Below are 24,512 nucleotides of genomic sequence, written 5' to 3'. Positions count from 1 at the left end.
CCTACTGAGGCATCTCATGTCCTCTCTGGTCCTCTCTCATCATCACCACTAAGACCTCCCTCACTCCTGTCCACAGAGCCTTGGCAAATCCAGTGACTTTTCCCTCTGCTTCTGAGCGCTGCTTGAGGGATCCAAGAACCTCCACGAGGACATCTGTGGCTGGCTGCTGAAATACACCATGTAGCAGTTCCCATTCTGAATTGACTCCTTCCCCGATGGTTTCTCCTGGAAAATAGGACATAAAGCCATACTCTCTCGGACCCCATAAATCTATCAGAAATTGCACATCCTCCAGTTTATTTGGAATTAAGTCTCAGAAACACTAGTCATTCTCCATTGAGTGTCTGACCTGAAAGATTACGTAGCATGGCCATTTTCCACCTGTGCATGGAAAAGCAAAGAAAGCTTGTGTTCTAAGAATGAAGCAAGTCCCCATAAAAAAGCAGAGAAATAAAGAAAAAGATCCAGAGAACTTCTACTTGGATCCTAATTTTTTTTGGTCATAGTTCAGTCCTTTGTGGGGCCAGAATGAACATCTGCTTTGGATTCTGTGATATAAACTTGTATCTTTCCAATAAACTTTAATTTGCATAGGTATCTATTAAAGTGGATTCACATTTTACCTATAGATTTGATTTTAAAGTCAGTAAGTGAAAAAAATCACATACAATATTGTGTATTCTTAAAATATCTTACATTGCTTAAAAACTGTAGTATGCATTTTTTACAACTTGCAAGATGATTTTATTGGCTCCCATAATTATTCCCTTATAAATGTTTCACCACTGACTTCAATTAATTCCTCAATGCTTTCTTCAAGAATGTAGGTGAATCTATCAACACTAACTTACCTACTCACTTACACAATACATTTCTTTCCATTGTCAATGATAAGAATATTTTTAGATGAAATCATTTGTACATTATTTCCACAGGTTTGACCAATCTGCACTGACTATTGACTATTTCAATCCCCTGTATTATTTAAACTCTCACTCTATGAATCTCTTTCCTTCATTTTCTCTCTTGCTCTCATTCTTCATTTGGGGAAAATTTGAAGTTGAGTAAGTTAATTATACATATGATGAAATCCTATTATACTTGCAAACAAGCAGAGGACATACTACTTTTCAGACAACTCCTACATTTTGCCAGTAAGGAAACTAAGGCCCAGAGTGCTCATTGTCACTTCAGAAGTATAAAGTAGTGATTAAGACCATAAGACCTGGAATCAGCTACCAGGGTTAAATCCTGGCTCCACTACCAACTAGTCATGTGCCTTTAGGCAAGTTCCTTAACCTCTCTGACCTCAATCTTTTCCTCTACAAAATAAGTATGATTATAATAGCATATACATTACTGAAGTGTTATGATTAAACATAAGAGTATAGGTAAAGGGCTTTATGCAGTAGCTAGCATGTAGTGAATGTTCAATATATATTAGCTATTGGTTTTTATTTGTTTATTTATTTATGCAATAGTTGAGAAGGAGCTGAGGGCTATCAACATGTGTGTCAGCCTGGGGAAGCAGATCCTCTCCAGTGGAGGCTTCAGAAGATTACAGCTTTGATGGACACCTTGACTGCAGACTTGAGAGGGACCAGAGGCAGCGGCACCCAGTTAATCCACATCCAGATTGCTGACTCATAAAAACTGTGAGATAATAATGTCTGTTGTTTTAAGCCACTAAGTTTGAGAGTAATTTGTTATGCAGTAGTAGATAACTAATAAACCAGAGAGCAAAAAGAAAGCTTAAATCAATACCATATGATATAATAAAAATAATAATAAGAGCCATAAAAGTTAGAAAAATTTAGGCAAAAAAATAATTCTATTATTAGATCATAATGTAGAAATAGATGACAAAATAAATATACATACATTGATACTGATATAAATAAATGATTGAAGAAAGGGAGGAAGGAAGACATTTCATACAGAAAAATTCCAAATAATACTCTCCTGCCCCTACTCCAAGGAGGTATAGCTTAATCTCCCGCCTACTTGAGTGTGGGTTGAACTTAAAGACTTGCTTCCAAAGAATAGAGCATAGTAAAGGAAAATAATGACTTCACAACGGAAAAACCTGGAACTCTCTATCATATCTAAGTGATCAAGACTAACATCAGCAGGGATAAGTCATGTGGATATATATACCCTTCATGGTATAATGAAAGGGGCACTACATGTCTGTGGTATTCTTCCCCAGGATTCATAACCCAGTCTAACCATGGAAAAAAAATCAGACAAGTCCATAGTGGGGGATATCCTACAAAATAGCCGACCAGCACTGCTAAAGACCATTAAGGTCATGAAAAACAAAAGACCAGGAAGCTATCACAGACCAGAGAAGACCATGGAGCATGGAGACACGACAACCAATGCAATGTGGTACCCTAGATTGGATCCTAGATTGGAAAATGAACATCAGTGAAAAAACAAGCCCTGTCCTCTTTCCTATGTGTCTCTCCTGAGTGTCTTTCATAAGGACCTTTGTCATTGGATTTAAAGCCCACTCAGATAATCTAGAACACTCTCATCTTGAGATCCTTAATTAAACTACATCTGCAAAGACTCTTTCTCCAAATAAGGTCACATCCACAGATTCCAGGGGTTAGAGTGTGGACATGTATTTTGCAGGCCACCATTCAACCCATTTACAGATGTTTAACATTAGGGGAAGATGGGTGCCGTGTATATGGGAACTTGCAGTACTCTCTTTGTAAATTTTCTGTACACATAAAATTATTCCAAAATAAAAACTGCATTTAAAAAATAGTTAACATTTAAGCAAGGTTCACTTATGACATAAAAATTCAGAGACTAAAAGAGTCAAAAGAAGCATCCACAGACATCCCTTTGTAGGCAGCAAAACTGGTGGCAGCTATTATCTATAAATTTGCAATGAATAACATTTAGATTAATAACAATACTTTAGCAGACACTTGGATTATATTTTGTCTTTGAAAGGATGTCTAAATCACCAAAGACAGAAAACCACCCTGATCTTTCAAATATCTTCAAGCAGAACTTGGAAGTGAGGAATATGAAATTGCTTTCATATTTGGTTACTTTTCTTCCCCTTTTTAATTACAGATTTAGAAGAAGGGTCAATCACTGCAAAAACATATATATTACTTGCAAATTCAAAAATTATATGATGTTGAGTACTCATCACATCACACTAAAATTCCAAAATCTAAAAAATCTGCTTTAATTTATTCAGTGCTTCGAACAAATTCAAGATAAATGGTTCTAATGGTTGATCCTTCCTATCAACAAAGACATTCCTACAATTCAAACTGGTAATTTAAAAGCTTAAAATAATTATGTGGAGTTGCCTGGCCTGAACTTTCTTTTTTCTTTTTTGGTCTTCTTTCTAAGATACAGTCATATATAATGGCCATGGATCTGTTTTCTTTTAATTTCCTTGGGTTATTTTCCTTAATATTATAAAATGTGATCCACTGTCTCAAATGGTTCATGTTGAAAAGTGATTTCAGGCTTATACACAATTCTCACTCCTATGGTTAGAACTCGGCACCTACTGGTGTACAGGAGAGAGTCTGCAATCAGATGACAATCAGATACAGACAAAATCTCAGACATGGAATACAAGAACATCAGGTCCCACAGCCCCTGCCTGGATCCACCCTTAACTGCAGGCCAACTTATCTGACTTAGGCAGAATGACCACTCTCTCGTTCCAGAGACGTCCAGTGCCAGAATGCAGATTAACAGAAAAGAGGGGAAATTGATTCCAAGGTTCTCTGAGCTTCTGAACAAAGAATGTACCAACTTTCTTAAAACAAGTCACTCAGGAAGCTTGTTAGAGAGAATATAATCCCTGTCTTTTTCCCTCTGAGAACACACTACAGATCTTCTCAGACCCCACCTTTTCCTGACCACCAGATCCCCAAATCAGAACTTATTCTGGTATTTATTTATTTATTTATTTTTGGGAACCTATTCTGGTATTTAATTGGCATATTTACTGATGTAATGGAAAGAAGGTGAAGATATAGCATATCATGATGTTTAAAAACTATACATATGAGCTTTTCTCCTCATAGCCAGTTCATAAGTCATAAAACCATCTGCTTTCCTTACCAATCCAGAGATGTCCTCTTATTTGTCCTCCTTCACCTCCTCCTGTCTCATGTGAACCAGACGAACACTCCCTTTCTCATGCCCATAACCCAGATGTAAATTGTAGTCATCCCACCTAAAGCCAAATGATCCCCGAAATGTGCCAAGTGTTCAGTTCTACTCAGCAGTGTTACCTTCAGAAAGAAGCCCTTGCTTTGGCTGCAAGAGGAAAGTTTCTGGCAGTTGTCTCCTTTCATTTTCCACCATCTGTTTGTTTCTATACCTTCCTAATCTTTCTTTCTTCACAGAAATCGTTCATTTTAATCATTGGGTTTCATGAGAAAAGGTGCCTAAGTGACCATCCCCTCCCACCAACACCCTAAGGACTGTTCCAGAGGAAGAATTATAACACCTAGACTTCTAAGCTAGGTATGCAAAGAGGATTTGAGCTAAATTATTTTGGTAGAGGCAGAACATGGGGCATCTGAGTCTTACGGTGCAATCCCAGGCTCTGTGGGCATCGTCTCTGCTCCCTGTATCCTATCCTTCTAAGGGTCCGTGGAGAGAGCTGCCTCTGGAACATGCATGGAGCCTTTCACTCTGGGCTGTAAGATTCCTCAGCTTCAATGATCGCCCCTACCATGACTACTCTGCTTAGAATCCTACAGGTTTGAGGTCGACTGTCTCTTCTGCTTGCTGACGGCCTTCCTCCCATTTCACAGCTCTCACTGTCTCCCTGCTTCCCACATGCCTGAATTCATTGCTTCCCCACTACCTCTTAAGTATCATTTAAGAATTTACTAGATACTGGAAGTTACTTTATCTGTTCTCCTAAAATAACATCTGGTATTTCAAAGCATAGATGTCATCATGCAAAATGAAAATATGAACTTCATTTGGCTGTGGATATGAATATGAATAAAAATGCTTATAAGTATGGCTCAAGAAGAACCTATTCATAGAAAGGTAATACCTTTACTATAATGAAGAACTCATCATGATAACTGAGAAGTCACTCAAAAGTGATCTAAGAATAGGACTTTAGAAACTAAGTTGTGCCATCTGGACTGCATAGATCAATCAGCAAGACTAGAGAGCAATGTTGAAAGAGTGAGATTTTCAGTCAGAGGATTAAGGCTTAAATCCTATATCCACTGCTTACTAGCCATGTGACCTTGAGATTATTTCCTTTGAAGTGCACGTGCATGATAAATGTTTTAGTAAATTAGTTGTGCTCCCATTTTTCCATGCCTGACTATACTCATTCCCTTTGGCTTCCAACTCCTCCCATTAGAAGTGGAGATGGTGTCCTCGCTCTCTGAATCAGGGCTGGCCTTGCACTCTGGCCAGCAGGATGCAGCAGAAGTTATGAAGTACTGGAGCCTAGCCTGGGCCTTGAGAGGACTTCATGCACCACTCACTCTCTGGAAACCTATACCATCAATGTCAGCAAGCCTGGGCTAGCCTGCTGGAGACACAGATATCCTTCCAGTTCCAGGAACACAGAAACAAAGGCAGTTTTTCCTATTGATTCCACTATAAGAAAAGCCCTAGAGAAGGGCTCTCATTAGCCTTGTTTGGGTCATGTCATACCTGAACCTACCATGATAGCCAGGCGAATGTAGCTCTGGGACACTATTAGGTCTTGTGTCGATCCCTGTGTGAAGATAGGAAGCTGAGTCTGCATTAGCGGAGTAGGAAAGGAGAGGAGATGTGCTGAGTTGCAAAAATAATAGTACCAGAGGCCTGGAATAATTCATTACATGTACAACTGTCCCTCACTATCACTGGACAACATCTTTGGACTTGGAGTCTACAGTCCAGTGAGGCAGAAGAAAAATAAACTTGTCCTCAGAAACAGAATTTGGGGCTCTTTGCTTACTTCTCTGTCTATAATCAATCTTTATAATCCTCTTAACCACCATGATATGGAACAGCTCTGGGAATATAAGGGAAATTAAACTAACATACATGTAGTTTTAAGGAAACGCACTTTATTATACTTGACTTTCCATTCTGTCACCAACACAGAAATATTCCCGTTGCATTCTAACAAGGTTTTGGTGTTCTGGATACTGAGATTTTAGAGGCTTAAGTTGTCATGGCTGAATTTATACCTAGGCTTTAAAGATGATGTCTCTTGTGAGGTAAATCACAGAAATGTGGAGAAAGAAGAAAACTTAGAGATAACTTAGATCCAAATTGGGTGAAGATAGCAAAGATATCTCAAGTGATGGGATTTGGGGCCACAGATGCTGCAGGTGTTGCTACTGCTGTTCTTGTCCAGTGCATGGTATAGATGCTGCAAGCATAAATGTGGAATCCAGGTATACTGCTGAACTTGGGGAATACTTTATTCAGTATCATTATGAAGACTGAATGTCTTATAAAATTTAAAACTAATAAATACACAATCTAGTGTAATTTACAACAAACTGTTGCTATTGCTCAGAGATCAATCCAGAAATTAGGAATTCCAGCAAACAACTGAGCAGATTAAGATGTATGCCCTCTACTCATTCTGTCTACTTAATGATATTCTAATCACTGTCTCATTTTCATTTGAACTGAAATGCACAGCTAACTGTATAATTTTAAACAGCTAAACTAGTTAAGGAAATGATTTGCTTGTGTCAACTCTTCCCGGGGTATGTCAGAGACTGACAGAAATTTTCAGGTAATTACATTACCTTAGACAGCAGTTGTGTTATGAAGAAACTTAAAATTCAAGGACAAAGTAAATATTTTTTGCTGCACATACGAGTAAAAATTTGCAGAACTATCTCATTAATTCCAAGAGATGTGAGGAATTCTTTAATATTTAATTGTATTTAATTGACCATTCCTTTCATCTCCTTGAATTTAGTCTGCCTGTGACTTTTCATCTATAAAACGTAAAAACCACATGTAGACTGAATCAGCAGAGTTAATATGTGCTCACATGTGCTCACAATACCATATCTTACCAAAGCTTATCTGTAGTAAGTTTAGCAGAGAGGAAAACTACTGGAGAAACAAGAAACACAGAAAATAGTCTTAACACTATATTTAGGCCACAAAGGACAATCAGCATGCCAACAGAAAGACAACATTAAAGTTCAGTTAATTAAAGCCCTTCTAGAAAAAATTCTGGGTACAAATAAATATTTATAAATAGTATTTAAGATAGATAAATGGACACAGATACAGACCTTCATTGTGAGGTAAAACGGAAACACAACTACAAAGCTAGAAGGAATCAGGAGATCTACAGGTGGAGAAATTTAGGGCCCAAAGAGTGACTTACTATTAGCTCTGCTATTTGGTGACAAAACCACATCTAGAATCTATCCATGGCTCTGGCATTTTCGCTCATAGCTGTAGCCAGTTCATCTATTTAAGCTGGTCTACACAGGATGCATGCAGAAAGCAGCTTTATTCTTTTTTCCAGTATCTCTTCAAACCTGCTTTTTGGACTCCTTTTCTATGTTTGAATGGAAATGTGGGAAGGTCCCACACTTCTCTTTGTTCCTTTAAGTTGAAAGAACAGTTTTATTTGGGTATTTTAAAAGCCCCTTTTGTTTACTGCCCAAATCCCCAAATCTTCTTTAATTTAAACTGGCTCCATCTTCCTAAGATTCTGGCAGGAGCATGGAGTTAGGTTCCTTCGGCTTTTTTGCTCCACCTCTGCCCATGATCACATAGCAAATAAGCAGCAGGGCCAGGATTTGAAGCTAGACGGCCTGTGTCTAGTTAGTTAACCTCCTCTCATTGGCCTCCTGTAATAGTCTGTTAGTCTCCTGCAACAGGCCCTGATTACTGGCTGTCTACCCCTCCAGGCAACCTTTTAAAATAACCCCACTTGTGGTCTAGGGGAAACCCCCACCTTTGCCACACCCACTTCACAGTGGTGGAGATAGTCTCCCTCAAAGCGCTCTCTCTCTTTTGAGCCTCTGTAAGCCCTGGTGGCTCCAGCCATTCTCTTTAGTGAGCGTCGCTGTCCTTGTGTCTCCCAAACTGCCACATACATCAAGTTCTCCCCGCAGTTCCCTGTAGGTGGACACAAATCTTACAGTATGCCAGTGACTGTCTCAAACAGTCTTCATCACCAATTCTTTGGCTCCAACCCCAGAGGTGAGCAATGGGCTAAGAGGCAGAACTGGTTGCCCGGTCATATAACACAAACTGCTTAGGTGATCTCTTTAGGATTTGTAAGTATTTGGTACCTACTGTGTTTATCTTGGCATTGGGGCTTTGACCATATCTCTGAGACAATAGGAAGAAAAGTCACATTTAAAATCCTGATACTGTCTCTGCTGACTAATGACATCGAAAAAAACAAAAATAAAACCTACTAGGATTATTGGGATAAATTAATATTGAGAAATTTTTAAAGATGACTTTTCTTAAGGATTCCTGTTAGCTTAATAATGCATTAAAAAATAACTATAAACTCTCAGAATTAGATGGGACTTTTAAATCCATTCAACTACTTATCAGTTGCTAAGATATTTCCAAGTTCTTACCCATCCATGCTTGAACACCCTAATGATGGAGAAATCACCATCTCTTCAAATAGTTTGTTCGCATCTGGGATTATTTCCAACCATCAGAAAATCATTGTATGAAACTCAGAACTGCCTCTTTAAGGTTTCCACCCCTAGATCTTAATTTGATCCTTTGGGATCACACAGAACAAGTCTAATCCCCCTCACATGACAGAGTTCCAAACACGTGATGCCAGTGTCACTCCACCTTCCAATACTGCATTTTCTAATACCCAGTTCTTCAGCCACTTCCTTTGTAACACAGCTTGCATTGTTCTTGTTATCTTGCTTGTCCTTTTACTGAATAGTCCCTAGCCTGCCTATGGTCCATTTGAGGTACAGCACCTAGAACTGAAGAGAGAGTGGTCCAGCCAGTAAAAGAGGGAACATCTCCCTCCTTCACCGTAGCACACTTTTTGATTAATAAAAACTAAGTTAACATTTACTCTGCTGACAGCCATGGCACAAGCTGATTTATACTATGTTCACTGCCAATGACTTCCCTTAAGTCTTTTCCAGATGTGCTACAGCTAAGATATGCCTTACCCTGTATACATGCTGGTTGACTGTAGGATGCAAGTAGTGGCCTTTACACATGTTTTCTTTAAAATCATTCTTTTAACACTCACCAAGTTCAAGTAGCCTGAGATTTTAGGACTTGACCATTCAATTTCTTCTAACTTCCTATCATCTCAAATTTTATAAGAGCGCTTCAACATCTTCATCCAAATCACCAATAAAAAGGATTAAAGGGAAAAGGCCAAGGGCATCCCTAGAATTATCCCTCCATTTGACATCAGTTTATTAAACAATATCCCCTTGGGAGACTTTCAGCTAATTATCAACATAGATAATGACACACCTCACTTCAGCCAGAGGTGCACAACGAGAGACTCAGTCACGGGCCTTATTCAGATTCGGATTTCTAGGTTTTCCACCCTTCCCAGCTCTGGAGGTCTGAACACCTTGTTAAAAAAGAACTTTTGCTGTGATGGATGTTAAACCCATTCTGGTTGCTCATGAATAAGTAATGCTGCTCCTAAGGCCTCACCAATCATTTACTTGCTAGTACAGTACAGACTCGAGAGCACGCTTGTTGTTTCAGACCAGAGTTCACTGTAATTGCTCCTCTTTCCTTCTGAAAGTCTGAAGGACAGAATCCTCAAACTTCCCCCATCTTTCAGCCCTTCTTGGTTCTTCATGATTTCTCACAGATTCCTGACAGAAGTTCTGTGTGCTCAATTTCAAATTGCCTCGATACTCAGGAACTGAATTTATTCAGCAGAAAGACTTCAAATCTCTAATGGATCAGCTCAGAATTCTCTTTCAGCGGCTAAAACAAATATTACCATTAACACAACTAAAGCCACTCATCAGAAACACAGGTTTTGGGTTTTGTGCTGTTGGAGCTACACTGTGCCTCACAGGAGCACCGGTCTCACAGGAGATCTTCCAATGCTGTCTGTTCCCCCAAAGAAAGACTCTAGCACCACGAAAGAGAAAAGTTACTGATATGGAAACACATGTTCCTAAAAATACCCTTGGAAATGTATGAATATGAAACACATGCCACATGTATTTAGTTATAAAAATAAAAAATCTTATTTTTATCTAGCAACTATTTATTTCCAGAAAGTAAGTGACTAAGCACTGCAGTCAAGTCATACCTGACTTAAAAAAAAATTAAGACAGATTGAGCTGTATAACCCACAAAAGAAGCATCTATTAATAATTCAACTCCAATTGTTATGTATATTTCCTGGCAGGCTGGATCCTGACTAGAAGCACCAGCTTTATTTTCCTGATTGGCTTAGGACATATAGTTCTGTGGCACAGGGACTCTTACTACTGAAAGATGTTTCATTTTTGCCTGGACTGGAATACTGGGTTACTCAAAATAGCATATTAAAACAGGTCTTTCCTATGCAACTTGACCAGATTTTTTAAAAAGTCAAAGCAATATCTCTGAAAAACTAGTATAAAACCGGGTTTAAAAAACACCTAGGGTGATTCTACTCAAACATGGATATTCAATTGCCAATTTCATTCCAGTTAAAGTAACTGAATGTGCGTCTATAAATTATAGTGTGGATTTGGTGCTTGGCTTGTACTGCCACCTAGTGGTTTCCTGCTTGTACTAACATCAGGCCCGTTAAATTTCTTGAATTAGTATTCATTCAGCAGTCTTTTTGCAGTATCACCTTCAATACCACAAGTCAGTGCCTCCTCTAAGATTTCTAAAATGGTGATGCAGAAGAGATTTTACATGAAGTCTTTGGTAACCAAGTTAAGACAAACCATATCTTATTCAAACACTTCACTTATATGTGAACACAGTAAGCATAATGATTAGTGAATAATAAAAAATCAGTAAGAAAAAAAACTTAAGCTCAATCATATCCCAAAATAAGAACAAAATGAAAGAAAGAGACAAAGCCTCTCTAAACATAGACCTGCCTAGCTTTTAGTTTAAAAAAATCAACATATAAATATCAGAAAAACAAATTGGAAATTTAGGGGTATAAATTTGCATTTATACAAATGAGTAGTGTTACAAAAATATTTTTCACAGAATTTCTTAAGGTATTAATACTTTTTGAGATGTCAGAATTCATGTTTCTCTTTTGCGAAGTATTTCTTTCTGTCTTTAGTCCTACTGGATTCTCAGTATTCATATGAATTAACATGAATATTTTATTATTGAGTATTATGTTTGTTAGAATTATAAGAATTTGGCTAATAGATACATGGAATTTCTCTTTCATTATTAAAGATAAAGCTTTAAATTTTGCCAAATCAAGATTATTATTTTCTTACTCCTTTCATTTATTTATTTTTAAATACTATTTATTATTTTGAAAGGTAATACTTCCTCAAGCCAAAAAAGTAAGAAAAGTCTCTCTTCTATGTCATCATTCACTGTAAGCAGTTTCCTTCAGAAACAGCCATTGATTGTTAAGTTTAGCAAGTCCTTTCTACCATCAAACAAATATTTTCACTTAGCCTATTACTTGATTATTTTCCATTTAATTCTTTAAACTACACAGGCCTTATTTTGATTTATATTGAGTAACATTCTTTTTTGCTTTCTAAAATGACAAATCACTCTTGCCGGCAACATATGTGAGTTAAGCCCTCCTTTCTCTGATGATTTGTGATGTTTGCTTTAAGACATACTAAGATTTAACATATAGTGAGAACGGTTTATTAGTTATATCTTCTACTACACTGACAGGTGAGTGCCTGTGCCGATATTATGCTGATTTAATTATCTTATAAAGTTGAGACTATGTTTTAGTATTTAATGTTAGAATATGTTTAATATTGAGTGATAAGGAAGGAGTTAGTCCTCCACCATTACTCTTCTTTTTCTAAATTGTTCTGGCTATTCTCATCAGTTTCTTATTCCAAATGGACTTCAGAATAATTTTGTTAGGTTGCCAAAGAATTTAACCAAGTTACTTTAATAAAGGGACTTTGTGAGAATTGTTCTAAATTATAAATTATTTTGGGAAGAATTATTACCTTTACAGATAGGCTGTTAGTAGAAAAAGCAGGATTAGTGATAAGCCTTCCAACGTTCTTATGCTGCATGGTTTTTCAAGGAACAAATTGATGAAGAAACTCAAAAGGTGTTTTGTGCCTGCAATGTGGCAAGAGATATGCAGAGAAATCCCCTAATTCAGAATAATTTAAAATGCTGGATAAAATACTTTAAAATGTCTTTCTAAATGCATGGCTGAGTTGGCTGAAAAATAAGGGAAGTCCTCAGAGGCCACACATAAAAGATGGCATGAACCAAAGCAAGTTCTGGAGCTGTCATTTGCCTGGGACGTCTACCTACCTATCCATGGTGGCTTAGAGCTCAGGCTTCACAGGACCATATGGGAGTTAGGAGGTACGACATGAGGCCTGGGCAAGGTAAGAAGTGGAACTAATGACCCACACATAAAGCTGCGACGCCTGAAAGGTAACATCCTCAGTAAGTGAACCACCCAGAAAGTAGGGGGTGAGGGTAAATCACTCTACAGAGAGAGACAGTGGAGATAATTAGCCCACGTATAATGAAGAAGGATGAAACAGGAGGGACATGTTTCCCCTGAAAATGAGCAGCTCCCTGTCATGCAGGAGAGAGCACGTTCTGTCTGATGTAGAGTGGATGGGATGGTCTGACAGTGCTCCCAGGAGCAGTGCCCCAAATGCCCAGCAATACCAGACATAAATCTTTTCCAAAAGAGCAGACCCAAATGATTACCACAGCTTAATTTCCAAAAAACATATGCTTATGAGGCAGGGATCTAGGGAACAGAAACTCGGGCTCACTGTCTAGAGAATCCTTTAAAAGTTTAAATTTAACCTATGCCTGAGGAGATGCTTTGCTTGAGTAATGGAAAAAGTTACCCTAAGGGAACAGAAAGTCCTGCCAGCTTAATCTTGTTGGATCACATTGTTTGAGGGTCCTGCTGGCTTAATCTTGTTCCTGTAAAGGGCTTGCTCCACTACAGAGAAGAATGAGCAGACGAATGAGCACAAAAAGGACAGCCAGTGAAACAACAAGAAGCCTCTGAGAACAGATAAAAGGACCCAGCCAAGACCCCAAAGGCAAAGTTCTTACATCAAGACACCTGGGATTACCTCTCCCCTGCTAAGTGCCCTTTTGTCCTTCCCCTTGAGTAATAAGGCAGCCTTCCACTCTGTCCCTCTGCTGAGGCTGCAAATTTTTTCCAGTGGACAAGAACCCACCCTTTGTGGGATCGCCATTCTAAGCGGAAGTCTTCCATCCACTAACACTTACAGCTAAAAAAAATTCACAAACCTATAAGAAAAGAGACATGTGACCATGAGTTGAAACAGAGTTATAGACTATGGCATTTTTGACCTTAAGAATATCAAATGAGTGTGTTTAATATATTTTGAGAAATCAAACGGGGTACATAACAAAGGAACAGAAGATATCACAAATAACCTACATCTTTGAAAAGGAACCAAAGAGAAACCCTGGGGAAATAATTTCAAATAACTGACGCTGGAAAGTCAGTATTGGGGTCTGGCTCAAGATGGCAATATAAGTTAAGAGGCTCTTGACCTCATCCTCCCACAGACACATCGAATCAACAGCTACATTATGAGACAATGTCTGAAAGAAATTCAAAAACTACCTGACTGACTCCCACACAACGGGCAAACGACAAAAAACCTGCATCAAACTGAGTAGGAGAATCTGAGAAACAATCTCACCATAAACCTCATCCCTGGTGCAGCAAAACCCAGCTGGGAGGGAACTCACAACTCCCAGCTTCTCTCTGAGGAATGAAGGGTTTAGACTCCTCATCTGGTGCCCCAACTCTTAAGACCTTCACCTGAAAGATGGGTGCCCAAAACATCTAGTTTTGAAAGCCAGTGGGACTTGTATCCATGAGACCCACATGGCCATAGGGATCTAAAATACAGTTCATAAAGGACAGGCACAGATTCACCATGGCTAACCCCCTAGGCCCAGAACAGAACCAGCAGACTGAAACCTGCCCAATCTTTCCAATAAAGAAACTATTTGTATATCTTAACAGCTATGACCTCAGAAGTAGGCTTCTAATTTAACACATATCAAGGGGCTGACTGCATTTTTACTCCCTTCCCCCAACAATTACTAGTTTTGACATCATATTTTACATCTTTTTGTTTTGTGTATCCCTTGACTACTTACAGGAGATACAGATGATTTTATTACTTTCGTATTTTAACCCTCCTACTAGCTTCGTCCATAGTTGATTTATTACCTTTAGAGTATATTTGCCTTTACCAATGAGATTTTTCCTACCATAATTTTCAAGTTTCTAGTTGTGGCTTTTTGTTTTTCCCTTAGAGAAGTCCATTTAACATTTCTTGTAAAGCTGGTTTGGTGGTGCTAAACTCTTTTAACATTTCTTATAAAGTTGGTTTGGTGGTGGTAAACCCTTCAAGCTTTTGCTTGTCTGTAAAACTCCACATCTCCATCAAATCTGAATGTTAAGCTTTGTCATGTAGAGTATTCTTGGTTGTAGGTTCTTCCCTTTCATCACTTTAAATGTATCATGCCATTCCCTGCTGGCCTGCAGAGTTTCTGCTGAAAAGTCAGCTGATAGCCTTAGGGGAGTTCCCTTGAAGTAACCTGTTGCTTTTCCCTTTCTGCTCTTAATATTCTCTCTTTAATTTTTGCCATTTTAATTAAAATGTGTCATGGTGTAATCCCCTTTAGGCTGATCTTGTTTGGAGTCTATGTACTTCCTGGACCAGCAAATTTCAAAACATGGTGGAACAGATACATTCTTCAGAAGGATGATGACATACCAAAACTGACTAAAGAAGAAAAAACCTGAATGGTTCTACAACCATTACAGAAATTAACTTAGTAGTTTGAAATCTTCCTACAAAGAAAATACTAGACCTAGATAGTTTCTAGAAGTGAGGTTAATTTTTTTAATTGAAAAAATAATTCCAACATTATATTTAAATTTTTCGGAGAAGAGAAAAAGAGGAAAATTTCTCCAACTAATTTTATAAAACTAGTATGGGCATACTCCACAGAACAATTCCAACGTCATGTAACATGCATCTCTCTTAAAACAACATTTCAGCTATTATATAGGAAATATTATATTTAGGACCCCCAAACCGATTACATTTTTACCAATAACAACAACAACAACAAGGGTGTGGGAAATGCCTTGAGTTACATTACAAACACAACTGGTAAAAGATTCGCTGTACTATGCGTCAGCAAATCAGAAAGCATACTGAGTATCAGTGAAGGGGACGTTCCAGACAAACGTCACTGGTGATAAAAGCACTAAAGTATCCTACTCAGTGTGAATCATTCTCTATCACATTTCTATAGTGCCTTTTATATCTCATATTGTCCTTTTTACCCTGGTTTTATACTATGAGAACCAAAAAAGTTGAGAAAATATTAAAGATTAATAGAGAGAGAAGCAAGCAAAAAAAGCAGTAACAATGAAAGAGAATATGCAAAATGCTGACAGAGCAACTATTTGTTAACAACTATACTGTTTGGTGATCAGGAAGCAAAGTTATGGACATTTACAGCCTCATGGTATAGTTTGTTATTTAATAGAGGTTTGTTTAGTATATTTTAGTTACATATTAGGAAACTGATTTGGGTTAAGAAGTAACTCATTTTAATTTTACCATTTAAAATGAAGTATGGAAATAGGCTCCCAGTTAATGTTTCTGCATAGGACATCTGATTTTCAGAAACAAGTTAATATTAAATAACTATCTGTATAATTTTAACATCAAAACTATCAAAGACAATATGAGAAAGAAAACCACAATTCCACCTTGTCCATAAACATAAATGCAGTCATTCTAAACAGAATACTTCTTGAAACAAGTTTGGTTTCTTCTAGAAATGTAAGATTGGTTCAACATTAGAAGATGTATTAATGCAATTTACCTCATTAACAAATTACAAGAAAAAAACCCATACATTCATCTCAACAGAGGCAGAAAAAAAATTAAATAAAATTCAACATTCATTCATGATTAAAAAAAAACTATTAGCAAACTAAAAATAGGAAACGTCCTTAACCCAATAAACAGTAAGAAATGTATTAAAATGCCATACACACCACATACACAAGCTGAAACTTCAAGAGCATTCCTTTAAAATTGTGAACAAGACTAGGTCAATTATCACCCTATTCAACATTGTCCTAGATGTACTAGTGTGGGCATTCACACACACACAAACGTGCACACACACACACGTGCACACACACACACACACATGCACACTTACACACAGTATAATTAGAAAGAAAGAAAGCTTCTGCAGGTGATATGTTTAAAGAGAAAATCCAAAGAAAATCTACAAATGATTTTAAATTATCAAAAGTATTCAAATTATTTAATATCTGTTGGATACTAAATCAGATTCCCTAACATCCAACATAAACAAAATGCCAACCCATATGGATTAAACACCTTAAAATGAAATACACATAGTTTATCTAAAATCTTATTTATGCTCCTGATGAGAAAACTGGAGTGGGATAAGAAGCTGGGTAAGGAAAACAGCCCACTTCTCACTCTCCACCCTTTAGAGGGCGTTATCAGTTTTCTCTTGCTGCCATAACAAATTAACACAAATTCAGCAGCTTAAAACAGCACAAGTTTATGATAATAGCTCTGTAGGTCAGAAGTCTGGCATGAGTCTCATTGGGCTAAAATCAAGGCATCAGCTGGGCTGTGTTCTTTTCTGGAGACTCCAGGGGGGAGTCTGCTTCCATGCTCATTCAGGTGGTTGGCTGACTTCAGTTCCAGCAGTTGTAGAAATGAAGTCCCTGTCTCTTTGCTGGCTGTCTGCTGAGGGCCTTTCCCAGCTTCTAGAAGCTGTTTGTACTCAGGCTTCAAAGATCTTCGACCTCCATCTTCAAAGCTAGCAATGGGAGGTTGAGCCCCTCTCCTGACTTCTCTTCTGCTGCAGCTCTGACTCTTCTGTTTTCCTCTTCATTTTCTATCTCATCTCATGGTCCCTCACATTAATCACATCTGCAAAGCCCATTTTTTACTGTGTGATGAAACATACTCACAAGTTCTAGGGACTGGGCTGTAGACATTTTTGAGGGACCATTATTCGGCCTATGACGCCAAACAAGGAGAGTTTGTTCTGTGCCTGCACTAACACTGTATGAACATAGCTTGTACATCCTTACATAACGCTTCCACCCCGGCAGGAAAGGGTGGAGAGAAAACTAGGTAGAAACTATCCCTGATCTTTTTCTCATGTCCTTTCTGCTTGCATTGGCTAAATTATTGGGTTTTCCTCCCCAGACTCTGTGAGGTTGAAGCAGACAGGAAGATGAAGAATTTAGAATAAATTTCCTGACGCCAACATTAATCCAGTAATTGAAACAAATGCCTCCCGTCTATCTATTCTTGAACCATCCAGAGCTGAGGGGAGAGTTATAAAGGGGTGAATAGGAAAGAATAAGGTGGGAACAAAAATATCAAGCCATTAAAAGAAATACAGCAGTATAGTTCCCTGTACCTTAAAAACTCAACCCAAGAAAATTCCATACCTGGGGTGGCAGTAAACAAGAAAAGTCTAGTTCATGAGAGTCATTCACTGGGTGTCACTATGTACTTCACAGTCCTAGATGATTCAACAAACCTTTCTTTAATTCTTTAACCTACATAGTACATAGGAATAGGTATTATCCTGTGAAAGAGGAACCCTGGGCTTAAAGAAGCGGTCATTTACCCAAAAGAACAAGAGTAGAGACAGAGCAGGATCTAAACCTGCTCCAGCCCGAGGACATTTCCTCTCCCTGCCTTTCCCTAGCAAGAAGGCAAGACTGAAATTTGTTATAATCCTCACATTGTACCCTTCAGTGTCTTTAAATCACATCCTCTGAGGTGTCACTCTCCTTCCCCAACCTTTCTCTTCCCAGACATTATAGAGACTTCCTAAGGAAGGCCTGAGAGTTATTTACCTCCCTGTGATCATTACACGTTTACTTCTGTATGACTGTTGTCCCCACTGTCCCAACATGATGTTACCATTCAGGCTAGTCCTTGTGTGATGATCATGGGGCTATGGGCTTGAATTTCCTTTTTCTTTTCCTCCTCCTTTCTTTCCTTCCTCCCTCTTTCATTCTTCTCCTTTCCTTCCTCCTGCTTTCTTTCTTTTTCTTTCTTTCCTCCCTCTTTACTTCTCTCCCTTCCTCTGCCTGCTCCCTTTTCCTTTTGGCAGTAAGAAGAAACAAAGGTGCTGGGATGTGGTCTCTACTAGGACTTACAGGGGACCCAAATGCTACCACACAGCCCAAACCACTGCAGTCTCTGTCCCTTTGATCAGTTATAATTATTAGGAAAGAGCCAATTAACTACCTCCACTTTATTTCTGTGGTAATAATCAATTCTAAAATTTCAGCCCAAAACCCAACTCCTTACCACGGGTACCAAGCCCTGTATGATTCACGCCTGTTTCTTCTGCTACATCTCAGCCACCTGGACTCCTCCCATGGCTCCAGCCACCTGGACAAGGCCTGCCCCTGAGTACTTGAAATGTGACTAATCTGAACTGAAAGGTATGAGAAGTATAAAATATACACCGGACTTCGAAGATTTAGTAGGAATAAAAGCATGCAAGATATATCATTAATAATTTGATATTGATTACATGTTTAAGTGATAATACAGCACATGTTGAAAGAGTAGAAAACTAACAAGATCGCTATTGAGTTGTTCAGACCTGTCCTTTTAGCTAAACTGATCTTATGACTAACAAGCTCCCCACCCTGTGCACTCTTTTCTTAGAATCACTTAGTCCTTTTTTACTTTAGAGGTCTTGAAAGAAGGTCATGGACCAAACCTGAAGAAAAAGGGCAGACTCTCCTAAATTCCTCCATAACAACAGCAAGTTCTTATCAAGATGGAAGAGAACACCCTGTAAAATGCTCTGATTTTGTCACCTTTTCTGTCTGTTCCATCCAGCTTTTCTATAAAACCCCAAGACCCCAACTCTTAAGATGGATTCAGTTTCCAGGGCAGTAGCCTGCCGTGACTCCCCTTGGCGGGGCAAGGCAATAAAGCTGCTCTTTGCGCCCAAAACTCTGCCTCCGAGTTTGGATTCACTTTCCTGGGGGTGCAGACGCTGTTTTTTCGGCAACTACGTTTAATCACTCTTTAATTTAATTTGTTCCTTTTTACTTTTTTATATGGCATTTCTAAAATTTAGAATGACATTCGTGGTTGGCACTATATTCCAATGGGACACCGCGGCTCTGTCACATTTTACCCTCCTTTGTTTCCTTCCGCACTTAACACTATACGGATTTACAGTGTCCACGTTACCTGTTCAGTGTCTTTCTCACCCAACCGGAACGTAAGAGAGCGTGTCTGTCCCATTCACATCTGATTCCCTGGCATTTAGAAACGAGCGTGAAGCACAGTAAGTACTCAACACATATTTCTGGAATTAATGACCTTACTCTTCCTCAGCTGGAGACGGTGAGCTGTCTGTCCTCCCACAGAACAACGAGGTCTCAAGTCCTTTGGGCTACACCCGCAGCTCACGCTGACCGTGTGCTCTGGACACGGAGAAGACAGGTGCTTGTTTAGCACACTGGATAAAACCTCCTCCTGCGCGGAAAGGACGGGTCGCGCGACGCCACGAGGCCTCAGTGCGAGAACCTTCCCTCCTCAGAGCTCTTTCCCCGTGGAGCCCCGCCCTCAGCCAATCACTGCGCAGTTCGCCCTCCCGCCACACGGCGGCGTCTCGCGAGGGCTCGGCAGCCGGTGGTACAGTCCGCTCTCCCCCGCCCCTCGGACAGTGGATCCTTCCAGTCGTAGAAAAGCATTGTGGGACGGCACGGCAGCCTTTCCAGCGTCCGCGCTTGTTCGGACTGTGTTACGCTGTGCTGCGGGTTCCGGGACGATGGGTGGCCCGGGACAACGGGTGGCCTGGGCCTCACGGCCGCCTGGCCTCCGATGGTCGGGGTGCCGGGCAGGGGCGCGTGGCTGAATGGTGCCCGGCGCGGCCGGGCCCGGTCCGAGGGTCCCGGTCCCTGAATGCATGGAGGGCAGTGGACTGGTCTGGCCCCGCGCCACGTTGTTCGTGGGACCTCAGGCGGCCCCGACCTGCGTTCCCACGCCGGCAGATCGGGCAATGGGGTTGAGGACATTTATTGGTCATCGGCTGTATGTCAGGGGCTTTTTAATAGAAGTGAGAATTTCTTGCATGTGAAAGGGAGGGCCTCACCGTATAACTGCACCTATGCCTACCGTGTCAGTGTGACATCGGGTCAACGCAGAAGTAAAGTGCCATTTAAGGTTTAGATTTGACAACCGTCTCAGGGTGCAGAACTTGGCGGCAATCTAGTATCACCAACTTTGCAGGTGAGTTTTCATGTTCGTGCGAAAAAGACCAGTTGCCTCGAAATTTTAAAACTAGCCATTTAAGATTTTGTATTCGGTTTTCGTTACCTACTCGGATTCGGAATCTTAAGAGGAAATGCAGAGCTGGGATTAATTCCCCTTTCAGCGCTAATTAACAGAACAGTTTCTCTCAGCCAGTTGTTTGGTGTCAGCAACTTTGTGCCATACGGTATTCCGTACGCGGTTTTCTTGCAGCCTTTGTGTTGCCCATTCACTTTTGGAAACTAGTGAATGTGGTGTCAAAAAAGGCGTAAATCAAACACTTAAGCAGCCATTACCTGCCCTTGTATTTGATATCTTTGGTGTAGGAGCTGCGTAAGTAACAGTTACGTCATTTACACATGTGAATTTGATTCTGCCAACGTGTGTATGTTTCTGTTAACCAGTTTTAATTTTTGTTCAGGTGAAAATGGATGCTTGAAGCAGACTGCTGCTAGCTGAATACTTAACTATCTGGAAGCACAAAGATGGCCTAAGGTACGGTGATACTGTTGAAGTAGAAGTTGTCATACTGCAGTTATTTGTAATGTGAATTTTAACCTTTCTAGATTGGGATGACTTTTCTAGTGGGTATTAATTTAGATTAGGTATTAATGGCTCATTAGTACTACTATACCTATAAACAGGTTAACTGCAAATGGGATAGCCTCTTGTCAGCTTATTTATCACAATTATCTAAAGATAACATGATCTTACGAGTAGTAGCCAAATTTTAAAAAACCACTTGCCAAATCTTGGTTGGCATTTGAAGTCCAGAAGTGCATACCTTAAATCAGTAGTGTGGCAGTATGTACTGAGAGTATTATGAAGCTTTTAAGATATGGTGCGTGTAAATGTTTGTCAAATTGAATGCTTTATTTTTTCTTTTAGGATGTCCTTGGTGAGGAATTTGAAAACTTGATCTTCAGGAGCTGCTTAGATTATTTAAAATTTCCAGGAATGATAAAATTACTGTTTTGGACAGTCCATAAGTGTATATATAAAACAGTGGGGCCATAAATAAAGAAATTTAGTGTGCTTCTTGAAGGTTTGTATGATAAGGTGATTAACTGCCAGAAAATAGTGTGCTTTCCCTGAAAGATCAAAGGGTATCCTCCCTTCCCTCTTCTCCCAGCAACTTGAAAATTACATTAAATCCCATCATTTAAGATTAATATTCAGTGCTATCAGTGACTGATACAGTTTTATGAAATACAGGATTATGCTAGGCAGGAGAAATAAGTGCTTCCTTCTAGTGCCTCATATATGATGAGCTGAACTACACTGGTTGGTTTCTAGGTCACAGGTATGCTTTATATTGTTACCGCATTATTTGGAGGTGGGGGTGTAATTAGGTTATTTAATTCTTTTTTTTTTTAATGGAAGTACTGGGGGTTGAACCCAGGACTTCATGCATACTAGGCACGCACTCTGCACATGAGCTATACTCTCCCTTGCGTTACTTTTTTTTTTTTTTTCTTACTAAGCATGTCATCTGCTTTCACTTCACTGGAAAGAACAAATATTGTATTTGGGCATTCAAAATATTTATTGAAAGCTGTAGTAGGAGTTGGGGACACGATGGTGTGCAGAAATAGTTCCTTTGGAAGCTTACAGTTGAATGGAGGAAATGTCATCACAGTTAAATGTGAGATAAGTTCCATGCATGATAGGATTTGACCAAATCTGGGAAACCTGACAAAGCAGTTGAGACTGTCGAAAGTCTCATTTTTGCAAGGCAGAGTTGATCCCATGCCATGTACAGAGACCTTAGCTAAAAAATGGGTATGACCGTAAGTCTAGATTTCTGACTGTTGTGACTTCTTTCCCTCTTAAGTACCCTCATTTAGACAAGCATTGAGTGCTTAATGAAGCTTGAAGGTGGCCTTTATGGCAGCTGTGGGTGTTATAAAATAAAATGAGGCTGAAAACCAGTAAGGCTCTGTTTAAAGCAAGGGGAAATCCATGATTAAAAATGCAAATTTGCAAGAAGAGGGGTGCTGGTGAGCCAGTTGGAGGCCAACTGCAAGAGATAACCACCTTGGAGTAAGGTGGTGGTAAAATTAAGGAAGCGAGAACTAGAGCAGGCGGGACTCCATAGTAGAGGATGTGTCCATAATGACTGCTAGGTGTGTAGTCTTGTACATTCCCAAGCATCATAGCCCAAATCCAGCTGGGGACCAGCGTTCTGAACTAGTTAATTTGAATTGCTTTAGAAATCTAAGTGACCTCTTAGTAGAACATTGGTCTGTAATCTAAGTAATAGAAATAAACCTTAAGGCCGTAGGAATAAATGCCATCCACTGCAGTAGAGAAAGAGGGCCTAGGTTTGAGAAACTCAACTGAATTGTGAGGTAGAATAAAGTAAGCCGCAAAGGATAGAATGGTTGAAACAATGGGAACTACATGAAAGAAAATAGCAAGGCAGCCTAAAAGTTAACCTTGGGATTTGTTGACATGAAGGTAATTATAGTGGGGCCTGCCTTGGTGGAGATGTTTTATCCATATTAGAGGTGGTCTGAGATAAGACTTAAGGTTAGGGCACTGGCTACAGATAATCTTCAAGACACTTGCAATGGGAGAGGAAACTGCGGGAGGTGTGGTGAAAGCTGGCTGGCTTTTTTACATGGTAGCCTTAAACAGGATCAAGCTGAGAGGAAGCCTGGCTATATTGATAAAGGAGAAAGCAAGGATGGGGAGGCTGAAGGAGATGGGTTCCAAAGCAAAGGTAGAGGGGGCAGGAGAAAAGGAAGGATGTGGGTTTATGGCCACCATGGAGAGGCTTGTCTGTAGGGTAATGAGAAGACGGAAGATGTCCTGCAGGAGTATATTTTCCCTGTAGACTGCAGCCATCTGCAGAGGAAAGCTCTGGGATAGTTAGAGGGGAAGAGATAGCCAGGCAGGCTGGAGGAACCATTTGAGGTTGAGGGTCAAGAATTTATAAGCTGAGGTCAACTGAAATCCATATGAACCTTTTTTTCTGAAAACACAAGGACATTAGAAATTAAAAGCAATACTTAACAAAAAGACTTTGAACATTTGTAAATAACCGGTGGAACTTAATGCCACGAAATACAGTATTACAAAGAACAGATTTGTATGAATAAAAATGTATCTGCAGTCTGAAAGTGACATCTCAGTTATGCATTTGTGCACAGGCAGCGGTCCACCCAGAGCTGGGAAGAACCTTCTCATCCCACTTGGTGTGCTACTGCACAGCCAGCCAGCTGCAGTCCAGGAACTTGATGGAAGCGTCTGGTCTTGGTTGTGACAGACACAAGATACTTGGAGTTTCCAGGAAGGAAAACATGGCATCAAGTGACTAACTTTTTACAAGACTACTATCCTTCCAGTCACCAAATAAAAAGGCCCTTAGGCGCAAATATGCTGTAGTTAAACCTTTGAAAGATGCAACAGACTCCATTATTTTCTTCTGAAGAAACACTGCTGCAAATCTGAGATTTGAATAATTATAATTCACAGTTTCAAAGTAAAGGTGGCACACAAACCCTTCCCACCCCACATCCCAAGCCCTTCTTCACTGGGATCAAGTCTCTATCTTGAGGCGTGAAGCTTGGATAGTTTTTATTGTTTTGGCTGTGTGTTTTCCAGCCAGATTGCTTGTAGATGTCTGAGATTTTTCTTCAATTAGGCTATCTTTAGACCCATTTCTTCTCTAGAAGAGAGTATGTTTGAAAAACAAAGTAAGATTCAGAGAAGAAAACATAGCCAAGTCAATTTTATTAACACATCAGAAATAACTAAGATTTCTTACATTTAAGACATTGAGTTACCAATTATTTAGGCAAGGTTCCTAAAAGCTGTTTAAATATTCTCTTTATTTAAACAGCTAACTGTGATAAGCAACATGAAGATTATATGTTTAAATCTTAAAGTTACTCTGACAGTTGCATGCATAATAAATTTTATTCATGAAAATTTGGCATAAATCTGGATCCATTCCTCAAGCAAGTGTAA

The 24,512-nt window shown here is 39.4% G+C and overlaps 1 protein-coding gene, 2 long non-coding RNA genes and 1 other non-coding gene across 5 annotated transcripts in view; 2 read left to right on the top strand and 2 right to left on the bottom strand.

The window, feature by feature from the left end:
• LOC116662661 overlaps positions 1–19,835 on the bottom strand; it is a 242,943-nt gene extending 223,108 nt beyond the window's left edge. Inside the window, exon 1 of the long non-coding RNA XR_004318640.1 lies at positions 19,473–19,835. This is a non-coding gene — a long non-coding RNA (uncharacterized LOC116662661). The remainder of the gene's footprint in view (positions 1–19,472) is intronic.
• A 152-nt stretch (positions 19,836–19,987) lies between these two features.
• Positions 19,988–23,821, top strand: LOC116662660. The gene is made up of 4 exons (XR_004318639.1): positions 19,988–20,516; positions 20,959–21,032; positions 21,426–21,582; positions 23,693–23,821. It is a non-coding gene; the product is annotated as an uncharacterized LOC116662660 (long non-coding RNA).
• Positions 20,749–20,883, top strand: LOC116662855. Its single transcript, XR_004318945.1, has one exon. It is a non-coding gene; the product is annotated as a small nucleolar RNA SNORA13 (small nucleolar RNA).
• Positions 21,998–24,512, bottom strand: part of EPB41L4A (erythrocyte membrane protein band 4.1 like 4A) — a 220,599-nt gene continuing 218,084 nt past the window's right edge. For both annotated transcript variants that reach the window (XM_032476504.1, XM_032476505.1), the window contains one exon: positions 21,998–24,210. In XM_032476504.1, coding sequence (XP_032332395.1) covers positions 24,082–24,210 — 129 coding nt within the window. In that variant the 3' untranslated portion in view covers positions 21,998–24,081. The remainder of the gene's footprint in view (positions 24,211–24,512) is intronic.

Source organism: Camelus ferus, chromosome 3, assembly GCF_009834535.1.
Source record: "Camelus ferus isolate YT-003-E chromosome 3, BCGSAC_Cfer_1.0, whole genome shotgun sequence".
Taxonomy (NCBI): Eukaryota; Metazoa; Chordata; class Mammalia; order Artiodactyla; family Camelidae; genus Camelus; species Camelus ferus.
The sequence above is the reverse complement of the archived record's forward strand: the minus strand, read 5'-3'. Positions and strand labels throughout refer to the sequence as shown.